The 12,274-nt window shown below is 41.8% G+C and overlaps 1 protein-coding gene across 4 annotated transcripts in view; it reads right to left on the bottom strand.

The window, feature by feature from the left end:
* Positions 1–12,002, bottom strand: part of RBM47 (RNA binding motif protein 47) — a 110,841-nt gene extending 98,839 nt beyond the window's left edge. The window contains exon 1 of one of the 4 annotated variants that reach the window (XM_050947682.1): positions 11,869–12,002. In XM_050947682.1, coding sequence (XP_050803639.1) covers positions 11,869–11,882 — 14 coding nt within the window. In that variant the 5' untranslated portion in view covers positions 11,883–12,002. Of the gene's footprint in view, positions 1–10,821; positions 11,386–11,868 lie in introns of those variants that run through there. The other 3 variants (XM_050947684.1, XM_050947683.1, XM_050947689.1) reach the window with 3 other exon arrangements.
* Positions 12,003–12,274: the final 272 nt, after the last annotated feature.

Genomic DNA, 12,274 nt, shown 5'->3' with positions numbered 1-12,274 from the left:
CTATGTGACTTCAGTAGTGGTGTGTGTGGATGAGTGAGTGGGCCTGGGGAGGGAGGAGGCTGGGGCGAGCAGGGAAAGAGTGGAAGAAGGATGACATTCTAGAAAACTGCTGTCCAGCTTTTAGCAGGCTATGGTAGAATCCAATATGGAAAAAGAGCCAGGTCCCGTTGAAGTCCATGAGAGTACTGCCTGGCTTTGAATAGGAGCAGGATCTTGTCCAGTAATGAAAGGGCCGTTCAGATGCTACGTGTCCTTATGAGTATGCTGATATTATGTAATACAGTAAAAAATGAAAACCTGTCTAGCACATAACTCTGATGCACTCAAGGACATACTGCTATTTGTTTTGCAGCTTACCTCTCTGCCAGGGATTAGCAATGTGCCATTGATATCTCCCTATAAAATGTCTTATTTTCAGCATTTCAAAACCTGATCTAACTTTCAGAGGGGAATCGTTTGTTTGGATTCACTTTTAATAAAAAATGAGAAAGAGTTCCATTTTTCTGCTCCAGTCTTTCTCCTGCCTCGAGCTCCTTTGCATTTAAGGTTTCTTTACCCACAAGCATAACAAACTTTCAGCACCAAATAGAAAAGAACATGAATTTATACTATGAATATTTTTTTTTTTTAGCCAGGGAGGGAGCTACTTTAAGTCACCAACCTTTGCTTTCTGGAAATTCTTTGGTGTATTACTGCATAGCAGAGTGGTGTGACAAGGATAAAGAGATTAGAAATAGTTTCATTTAACTCCTTCTGTTAAAAAAACTGCAAAGGGCACTAATTTACAGCTCTAAGTATTCCCACAATTCTTCATAAAAATTGACTATAAGTGCAGGAAACTTATAGGCATTAAGAAATAAACTAAACAACAACAACATTGTTAGAATACTAAAAATAAAAAAAAATCCAAAAAGAGAAATAATATAAAAGGTATTAAGATCGCCTAACTGTAAAAAAATAAGATGACTTGCAGAGTACATGTACACTGGGGTTTAGCCCTGATTTCAGCCATCGGAGGCCAGTAATCAGCATATGGCTTGTCTACATCACAAAGTTGCAGCGCTGGTGAGGGGGTTACAGCGCTGCAACTTAGGAAGTGTACACATCTGCAGGGCATCACCAGCGCTGCAACTCCCTGTTTGCAGCGCTGGCCGTACTCCCGTTTTGTCTCGGGTGTAGAGGATCCAGCGCTGGTAATCAAGTGTAGACACTTACCAGTGCTTTTCTTGACCTCCGTGGAATAAGCAGGTATCCCAGCATACCTGAGGAAGCCTCTTTGGTAATCAAGCAGGTCTCCTTCCCCGCGGTTTGCTCTCGCGTTCCCCGAACCCCCGAGCAAGCAGGTCTCCTTACCCGCGGTTTGCAGGGGGGGTTCGGGGAACGCGAGAGCAAACCGCGGGGAAGGAGACCTGCTTGCACGGGGGTTCGGGGAACGCGAGAGCAAACCGCGGGGAAGGAGACCTGCTTGCAGGGGGGTTCGGGGAACACTGGAGCAAACCGGGGAAGGAGACCTGCTTCCCCGCGGTTTGCTCTCGCATCCCCCAAACCCCCCTTGAAGCCGCCCAACAGCGCTGCAGTGTGGCCACATCTAACACCACTTGCAGCGCTGGTTGCTGTAAGTGTGGCCACTCTGCAGCGCTGGCCCTATACAGCTGTACTAATACAGCTGTAACAACCAGCGCTGCAAAATTGTAGATGTAGACATACCCATAGTGTGTAAGTTTCAAACCAGTGTAGATTGTGGTTTTCCTTGTCTACATTAGAGAGTTGTGCTAGCGCAGCTATGGTGGTTGCTGTGATCTGCTGTTGGTTGAAATCAGGGCTAACCCCTCTATTTAGACAATGGCTCAGATACCAAGGGAGCTATCCCATGTTCTTTGTGAACTTCCATTCATAAGTGAATGGGAATTTGAGTATGCCTGGAATGCAGGATCAAGCCTCAAAACTTGGAAAAATTATGATAATTTGTTATAAAGGCCCTCTGATACCACAGTTCACAAAAATCACTCTCTGTCTTTCTATCAAGGTCACCAACTCAGTGCTTTACCATGAGAAGAATTTAATAATTGTTCCCCTATTAGAGCTGGGTAAACTGTTCCTAGGGAGTAATTTACATGAGCACTTTGCCCATTTTTCTGCTTGTGAACTATCCACACGATAGTGTTTAGGAAGGTGTTCACTATTCAGAATTGTTAAATGAACACTTGAGGGGTATATATGGCATTTCATCTTATTTGTGAAGTAATTGCTTGGACTCTATCTTCAACTATTTGGTATGAATAGTGTTTGAATGGTTACCTAAGTGACTTGTTTCTGACTCTTGACTTCAAGTTAGTTGGGGCAGGGACTCATTTCATTGTGCACACAGTGCCTAGAACAATGGGGATCTACTATAACAAAACACAAACAAGAATGGAGCTATGCCCATTTACATAGCTGAGGATTTTGTCAAGTATGTTTAGCATACGAAGGGTTTGAACCTGCACCATTTAAATCATTGAGAGTTTTGCCACTGACTTCAAGAGGGACAGACTTTTTTTCAGGAACAAAACATCCATTCTGAAACTTTGTACCTCATCATTGGGTCTGATTATAAACAAAATGCCAATTGCGATATCCATTCAGCAAAGCAGAGAGAAAGTATTAAACAACACACATACATCTGAGTCTGCAATCACATAATCTCTAACTGCTAATGACTGAGGCCCAACTCCTATTCAGTACTCTTAACTTGTCTGTAAAAAAATATTTTAAAAGCCCTTTCCTTCGCTATTCAGAATTAAACAAGTTTAGACTCACATTTCCCCCCTTCTGTTAAGTTGGCTCGTTCATGTCAAGCAAATATGCAAATCCCACCCTGTAGGAGCAATTTGAACATTGCTGATTCTGATTTAATCACTTCGCCGCCAAAACACTCAATACTGTAAGGCTGTTTATATATAAAAAAATTAAGGTCCAAATCAATCTGTACCATATTTATAGCACGTAGGACAATAAATGAATAGAGATCATATTTCCAATATCCCATTCATTACCTTCTAATGTGAAAACACAGGTTCATTTCAGGTAAATGGTATGTCAACTTAATTTATGAATAATTGTCTATCGGGGGGGGAACCCTCAGTGGAACAGAGTGGATTTCTACACTCTATTTCCTATATTTAACAAAGTAGTCACAGTGTGTGTGCGCGTGTGTGTGTAAGTAATATACAATATGAGGGGTAGTGTGAGAGTCTGATCTTGAAGCATGCTGCGTCCTTGCTGAGACTCTGCAATTCCTATCAACTTTATTAGGATTTGAGGAAGTGGGTATTCACCCACGAAAGCTCATGCTCCAAAACGTCTGTTAGTCTATAAGGTGCCACAGGATTCTTTGCTGCTTTTAAAGATCTCTTCAGGTGCTCAGCACCTCTCTAGATTAGGGTCCAAATTTCCAAACCTACCACTGGGTCCATGTGCATGGACCCCTGTGCCCATGCAGAACCCATAGTCTAAAATGATCATTTGATACAGGGCAAAATTTCTAAAAGCATCTAAAGGAGTTCAGCACCCAACTCTCACTGACTTGCAGTGGGAGCTGGCTGCCTACCTCCCTCAGGTGCTTTTGAAAATCCCACATATAGTGCTTAAGGCCCTAATCCTGACCAACGCAACTACGTCTGGAGTCTCAGCCTTGGTGTCACCGCACTTTGAGAACCGCTAGTATAAAACACGCATTTGTCACTTCACAGTGCAGGAGACATTGGACCTTTAACCTGTCGCTGGTTTAGGACTTAACATTGCCCATCCTAAATCTCAAGGCAGTATAATTTTGGGGGGAAGGAGGAAAGAAGGGGGAAAGAAGGAAACCATCTTTAAATATTAACATTCTTAAAGGTGTCTGAAAGCTGCTCAGAGATTTGGACTGTTAGTAGTAGTCTTGGCAGAGAGAGATGAGGGGGCATATAGTGCTGAAAAGCCACAGAAAGGTATAAGATAAATGCAGTTTATCACACGGATATCGTCGCCACCCGTGGTATAAATGTTTATGTGGAGCTTTTTATGCTTATATGGCCCTCATTACCATAATTTCTGTGCACCTCACAATCTTTAATATATTTATCCTCAGAACACCCTTGTGAAGTACGGAAGTTCTATGATCCCCATTTTACAAATGGGGAACTGATGCACAGAGAAACTACGGGTATGTTATACACTTCAAATGGACATCCACAGCTGGCCCATGCCACCTGACACATGCTCATGAGGCTTGGGCTGCGGGACTGTTTAATTGCAGTGTAGACATTCTGGCTCAGGTGGCAGCCCAAGCTCTGGGACCCTCCCACCTAGCAGGATCTTACAGCCCAGGTTCCAGCCCAAGCTGGAATGTCTACATTGCAATTTAACAGCCCCTTAGCCCAAGCCCCTTAGCCTGAGTGAGTTGCAGATCTTTAAATTCCAGTGTAGACATACCCTAAGTGATTTGCCTAAGATCACAATGGAAGTCTGTGGTGGAGAAGTGACTTAAGCCCAGATTTCCCAGGTCTAAAGCTTGTGCTACAACTACTGGCCCATTCATTCCTCTCTTCTTTTTCATTCAGCTACTGATTTAAAACCTATTGTGTGTATATAACATACAGAAAAGTTAGTGTGTGACTTCAGAGGGAATCCTTTCAGCTGTGGTTGGAGTTTGGGAAAAAATTCAAAAATACCAAGATTGAAAATACAAGAATCGTCCACTGGCACTTACTTTCTAGACAATTGTTAATTCTATATAAATTATTAATAAATTCTAGATAAATGTTGTTAAATCAATGTTCTTTGTATATCTTTAGTGCTTAACCCAGGACAGGTTTAAAAATGAAGTGCTGGTAGAATTAGCTTCCAGGTTTTTGCAAAAGATCATACTTTGATCTGGAAATAGGGAAGCGTAACATCATCATAAATAGTTTGTCTCATTACACATGCAAGTACAACATGGCAAATGGATAAGACACGGGAGGGAAATATGCACTAAAAGTGGAGGGATGGTTTAGAGTATTTGGAAGGAACAAAAAAACTGGTTCCTGTTTTCAGATTCTTTATGTATACATATTGCATACGGAGGCCTGAAGCCCAGGCCCACAGATTGGAGAGAGGCCAAAAATCAGAACCGTTTATCAGACTTCCCCCTTCCATCCAAATCTTGGCATTTTGGATGAAATAGAACCCAGATCCGAACCATCTCTAATCAAAATAAAAACGGCTCTTTAGCTCGTCTTATTTATTAAAGCCCAGCCCATTATTACTTGTGTTGAGGTAGTGCCTGGGACCATCAGTCATGGACCAGGACCCTAATGTACTAGGAACTGTTCCAACACAGAATAAAAAGAGAGTCCCTGTCCCAAGGAGCTTACAAACTAAGTATAAGAAGAGAGGCAACAGGTGGATACATACAGAGCCATAACTAGGGATTTTTGTGCCCGAGGCAATGGACAGGGGCGGCACATCCAGCTCTTCGGCAGTGGGTTCCTCTCAAAGGGAAGGACTCGCTGCCAAATTTCTGCCAAAGAGTCGGATGTGCCGCCCCTCTCCTTTGCTGATGACTGGCAGCAATTCGGCGACGGGTCCCTCAGTCCCTCTTAGAGGGAAGAACTTGCTGCTGAATTGCCGCTGAAGGAGAGACTTTCTGTGCCCTTCACTTTCCGCGCCCGAGGCAAGTGCCTCACTAGCCTTACCCTCATTATGGCACTGGGTACATACAGAAAGTTGGGGGAGCAAACAAAGGGACAATAGCAGCCAGCAATTCTGTACTATATACTGTACACTACACAGTACAGATTCACCTCTAATAAAGCTCTTAAATCCCATGGTTTTGCTGGAGTTCTGCTTTGACTCGAACTCACAGTGATACTCACAGGACACAAACACCAAAATATGTCTAATCCTCTCTGAATTGAAAATTCAGCGTTTCACACAGTGCTAATAAGTAATCACAGGATTGTTGGTCTACTCTGCAGTTTTTAAACATACTTGTCCATGCAAGTATAAAGGTTTACTGCAGGTCTAGATGGAAATGGATTTTTCAAGGGTTCAGAAAATGCTAGTTGGGGGAAAATCTTGTGGTCATTAAAGCAGCCTTGGCACTTTTCACAAGAGTGGATGTATTAACCCTGGCATCTGGGCCTAGTCTGAGCTGCTGAGGGTTTCATTTACCCTCTTAAAAAAAAAGTAATTGATGGTGTAAAATGGGTGATATTTCCACTCCAAAGGTATCTGTATTCTTATTATCCCTATGTGTATCTCAGTACATTTCTATAAAGTGCTTTGTGATCATCCCTGATAACTAGATATTTTATTTATACAGTGACTTATCCAAGTTGGCTTTACTGTTTACTCACCGACAAACCTAAACCTGTCTTGGATGAAGCAAGTCATTCTACTTCCTACTTAGTGCTTATACTCCTTCTCATTTACACAGGTTTTGCATCAGTACAGTAGACTGACTTCAGTGGAGTTACTACTAATTTACACCAGTGTAAACGAGAGGGTGATCAGGCCCCTATTGTTTGTATAAAGTGGGAAAGAGCTAAACTTGATCCTTAACTTTTTTAGCTCCATGGTCTGTACATGGAGTTCTTCTCATTCATTCGGTAAGATGCATTACAATTGGGATGGTGCTTCAACAAAGTAAATCCAGTTGAGGGACTAGATGACTTCAGGGCTTAATAAATAGGATCAGAGCTTTCTGCTTCTGGGTTGTCAGTTAAATCCAGCCCAGTGTGTTAGTGATAGGGTTGCCAGGTGTACAGTTTTCAACTAGAATGCCTGGGCAAAAAAAGACCCTGGCAGCTCAAGTAGGCACTGCCAACTGAGCCATTAAAAGTCCAGTCCACAGCTCAGCCCTGGCTCCGCAGGGCTCCCAGAAGTGGCTGCCGAGTGCTGGCTAAGCGGCTCCCAATGATCAGGAACCGTCACCAAAGGGGGCTGCAGAGGCGGTGCCTGCAGGCACGAGGGCACCATGAAGACCCTCACTGGCTGCCCATGCACCTAGGGGCTGCAGGGGCCTGGCAGCCACTTCCTGGGAGATGCGGTAAGCACCATCGTGACCCTGCATCCCTGTCCCAGCCCAGAGCTCTCCCTTGCACCCCAAGCCCCTCATACCCAGCTCCACCTGAGCTCACACCCTCAGCTGGAGCCCTCATCCCCCCCACACCAATCCCCTACCCCAGCCCAGAGCCCTCTCCCATACCCTGAACCCCTCATTTCTAGCCACACCTGGAGCCCGCACCTCCAGCCCAGAACCCCTACCCCCTGCACTCCAACCGCTTGCCCCACTCAGAGCCCTCTCCTGCACCCCAAACCCCTCATCCCCAGCCTCACCCCAGAGCCCACACCTCCAGCCAGAGCCCTCACCCCTCTCCCGCACCCCAACCCCATGCCCCAGCCTGGCGAAAGTGAGTGAGGGTGGGGAAGAGCGAGTGGCAGAGGGAGGGGGGATGGGACAAGCAGGGGCGGAGCCTCAGAGAAGGGGCAGGGTGTGGCAGGACCTTGGGAAGGGGTTGGGCAGGGCTGAGATGTTCAGTTTTGTGTGATTAGAAAGTTGGCATCCCTAGTTAGTGACTGAAAATTGTTACTATCTGAACGGCTCTTTAATATTCTATTTGAAATAAGTCTGATGCATCTGTAGTTTGTCTCACCCCTTCATTCTCCAAAATATCCCACCTTTGCCTGTATCCCCTCTCAAATCTTCTGCAAGTTAACTAGGTAAAAAATAAAAAATAGAGTCTGAATATTATCTTGTGAAAAGTATATTCTAAAAAAAAGTCCTCTCTCCTGAGAGAGAGTTCCTCTATGATTTTCAGCGGTTAAAATGTAAAAAGAAAACAAACAAAAAATTCCCCAAACATGAGGCTGTCTGTCGACTTTGCAGTTAATAAGTTGTGCTCTATTGAGTTTACTGTGTCACCAATCTCTTGCAAGTCTTAACTATACAAAGCCTACATTGTCTTGACAAGGATACTGAGAAGATGTGCCTGATCTTGGCAGGAGCTAGGTGTACCCAGAACCATGTTATTAAAAAAAATAACAACAGAAAAGAAATATTCTTTTAGGCCTCTTACTGGGAAAGACAATGAGCAGTGTCCTTACTACAAGTGTATAGCATGCACTGGTCAGTTTTAGAAACATGAAAATTGAAAAATGATAGATGGGAACACAGTTCTCAGTGACCCGAGTATAATTTAGGTCAAGGGGTGCTCAGCTTAGGGCTTTTGCTTTATACTCGTCTCCAATATTGAGATGTAAATGTCCTGAAAGTTAACAAGTAAAGGCCTGGCAGATGTATTTCCTCCCTAAGGGCCAAATCCTTTTCCTTGGTCCCATAGAAATCAATTGCAATACTCCCACTGTGTTCAGTAGGGAAAGGATTTGGCCCTTAAGTCTCTACTATTGTTTGTCGGTAGTAATGCAGACACTTTTAGTATACTTCTTAGTCATTTGGATCATTCTTAATTTGAGAACTCAGTCATGCACGCTCAGAGAAAAGAGTTTGAATTTTATAAAAGTGGGAGATGAAATTATACATTCAGATAAGTGTAATATAACAATTGCCAAAGTCCAGAAAAATACATCCACAACTCATTATGCTAAACCAATATGAGCATGCATATGTATGTTCAGAATAGCTTTAACAGTGTTCAGCTCTAAATAGTGTGCCATCTAACTTTTGTTATTAGATATTTACATTGATAACCAGCTCAAACTAGATCTGAGCACTTGCTTTTAGTTAACAGAGAAAGTACAGCAGACATTTAAAAAATCCTCATGAGCAGTCTTATGAATTTCCCTGATATCAGACACATATACAGCTTTCACAGACAGGCTTCTATCATATGACAGTGATGATTGAATCAGCATAATTCAACGTCTGTACAATGTGTAGAACAGCAAATTATAACACCAACCATTAGAGATATGAATGGCCATGGGCCACAGACTGAAACCATGATCCTGCAGTAATCTCCATGCAGGTGGACTCCTGCACCCTATGAAAAGTCCTACAGCAATCAATGGGGCTCCATGCATGGACCTCCTGGCAGGCTCAGGCTCTTAGTTAAAATTTTTCTTGAAACAATATTTTCATAAACATTTGCCATTTTAGTTGCTTAAAATAAGTACTCTGATCCAAAAGTGTTTGACGTTATTTTATACTTTGCTGATTTACAGCACATTCCTTTAATTTTTTTAATCCAACATTGATTTTTCAGACTGGACTGGAACATTAAGGTACAGATATTATTAGGAGTCATATTTACATGCCAAAGCTAGCCTGCCTTGTTGTGTGTGTCTGAAATCCCAAGATATATGAGGAAAAGAGAGGGCCCAATTCTCATCTCAGACAGATTGTAAATCAGGAATAGCTACATTGAAGTCAATGAAGTTACTTCTTTGGGGTAAAACATGAGTGAAAGAAGAACCTGACCCAGTGACTGAATATAAGAGCAGGAGAGAAACTGAGAATACAAGCAAAATGTTTTCCCCTAATTTATTTTTCAGACTCTAATGTTATTTTGACTGTATAGTTTGATTTTTAGCCTTGTTAGTAATTTAAACATGAATCTCTGTTAGATAAACTCCGAATAGCAGTATATTTCTGGTGTTATCTTATTTTCCTTTCTCAAGAGTGCACATTGTCTTCAGTTTTCCAATTTTATACCAGGCTCTGCTTAATACCACAAGTGATCTTTCACCTTTATGATCTGGCACCTGCAGTACTTGGAGATGTTTAGTATATAATGTTGCATATCTCTCTGGCAATAGTCCTAAAGTACAACAACTTGCTACATATTTGTTGCAACAGCCTGATGTATGCTTTTTTCTTTTCTCCCCCTGACCACCATGTGAACTCAGCATTAAACTTGTAAAGAAATATTGCAAGATTGTCCAAATTATTATTACATAAAACTGGAAGGCTCATAAAGAAACCACTATTAGATTCAAACTAGCCCCTGGGGCCAAGTTCTGCCCTGTGACCTCAGCTGGGTGGCACAGGTAGAACTTAAGGCAGATTTCAGAATCTAACCCCTCGTTTTGCTATATCCAACTTTTAAAATTCTGTGACTTTAGCCCCAATCTTTATTTTAAAGCCTCAATGGGAAATGAACTGTATAATTTTAATTTGTAAAACAAACTGTTTCTTTTTACATGCATAGGGAGAGAGACATGCCCCAACAATCCTCATCTAATCACACATGAATCTAACTAAAGGCATATGAAGGTGAGATCTACCATAACGTATTTTATTTTTAAATAGCTATTAGAAAAGTCTTGTTTTCTTCATTTTAATGTCTCTAATCAGAGATCCCAGCTAGCTGCCCTGTTAATTTGTAATTTGTCATCCATCAGAATTATGTCACCACTACATGTTCTGCGCAGACTGATTTTAACTAAAAACAAATACAAATGTATTTACTTCAACACTATTTAACTCATCAGATAAGAAGATACTGGCATGTTAGAATTTGTTTGATATGAAGATGTATATACTCTTTTAAACTTAGCTTCTGAAATAGTGTATGTACCAAAAATCACTTTTCAGTCTTCTCTTAGTTGATATTTCTCGTTTCCTCTCTAATCTTACAAGTTTTTAAAGAAAGAATCCAGTCCATTGCTCAATCACTTGAAAGGATTTATCAAAACTTAGTTCAACTTGTGGTTTTGTTTCTGTTTTTTTACAGAGATTACATAAAACAATTTTTCAAAAATACCTTATGTCCCACCATGTTCTTAAAACAATCACAAGAGAGTAAACCCTGCAGTAAGGACACAGGGATAGCAAGGTGAACACAAAAATTTACCTACCTGTGTTGTGTTTCTGAAGACAGTCTCTACACTTAAGCACCATTCACAGAGAAGAAAAAGTTTCTGGGCAGGAATGCATCTTCTTACTTTTTCTAATGTTCTGCTAAATGAGGAGTGTTGAGCAACTCCCTACAATGCTGTTTAACCCCCTCCTTTCACTCTCTGCCAGTTTAGAGTTTCTGAACACTGAAATGCCTGCAGAGAAACTTGCAATTAGTAATACCAGCTAAGCTAAAACCCTTGATTCTCACTGACCTAAGCTGCACATTCCAAAGTACTAAACAGGAGTGCTAATCAGAAGGCACTCTTTTAGACTAAATTCCTGACTAGACATAAAGCATGAAAGTTAAGCTAAGATATTGCCCTACCAGAGCCTACTTTCTGCCTACTGGCTTGGTAAAGCCTGCGATATCTCAGGACTCAGGAGCACATACTGTGACTTGTGAGAGGAAAATGTTAAGTGTCTCAACTCTGTGTTCTTTTTTTCTTCCCCCTCTCTTGTTCTCCCTGCTCATAGTAGCAAGGTTGTCTCTTGTATACTCCCTGCCCTTAAACTCACCAAACCAGATTTTTACTCCCGACACCAGCAACTTCCCGTAAATCTGCACTGAAATTTTATCCTGTTCAGAGCCTTTGCTGGCTCAAGGCCAGCGCAGCATTCCTGTTGTTTTAGGAGTGCAGATATCTTTGCTTTATAAAAAAAAATAAAATCGGGGGGACTGGGACGGGGGCGGGGGCAAGGATAACCTGAAGATATGTAAAGGCTGGCATGAGAGAGACACTTGGAAACAGTTTAAGTATTGTTTGACACCCCATGTTTGTATATTTTTTAAAAGGTGGAGTTCCAATGTGAGTATCAGAAAGGGAGAATATATCCCCTCACTAAAATGGAACCACCTATTTGCTGAGTCACCTGCTTTATCTCTGCACAAAGCGCTTTAGGAACAAAATGTTAAATCATGGGTTTCTTTCCCCCTGGTATTAAACAATGTAGGTTTTCAGTATCGAGATGTAGATTTAAAGGGAAAACAAATCAATAGTACTCACCTGAGGCATAGCATGGCTTGAATTAGTACAGGAAGATATTGCACTAGGAGAAACACACAAGCTTTTCTGATCCAGTTTCATCAGTACAGTAGTTGTGCTTGTTAAATAAGTGCCTCATTTCAACCCCTTCTGACCTGAAGTTACATCTAGTTTCTAGAAAAGGAACAAAAGAGAAACTAGTTTTAGAAGCAACAGCCAAGCCCTCTTTTAACCTTTCTGTGATCTCTCTGGCAATTGTTTTTTAACCTCAAAAGAAACAGTGATGCCAGAGAGTAAACTTTCCCTTCCCACCCCCTTTACCTTAGCTGCCTATGCAAGGGTTAAGTAGCCTGATGTATTTAAACAAAGCACAAAACCTGTTTATTATAAATACAATCAGCCAACAGAAATCTAATTCAGTACTTGT

This window comes from Gopherus flavomarginatus, chromosome 3 (genome assembly GCF_025201925.1).
Source record: "Gopherus flavomarginatus isolate rGopFla2 chromosome 3, rGopFla2.mat.asm, whole genome shotgun sequence".
In the NCBI taxonomy this organism is placed as follows: domain Eukaryota; kingdom Metazoa; phylum Chordata; order Testudines; family Testudinidae; genus Gopherus; species Gopherus flavomarginatus.
This window is presented reverse-complemented; position numbering and strand designations above follow the sequence as displayed.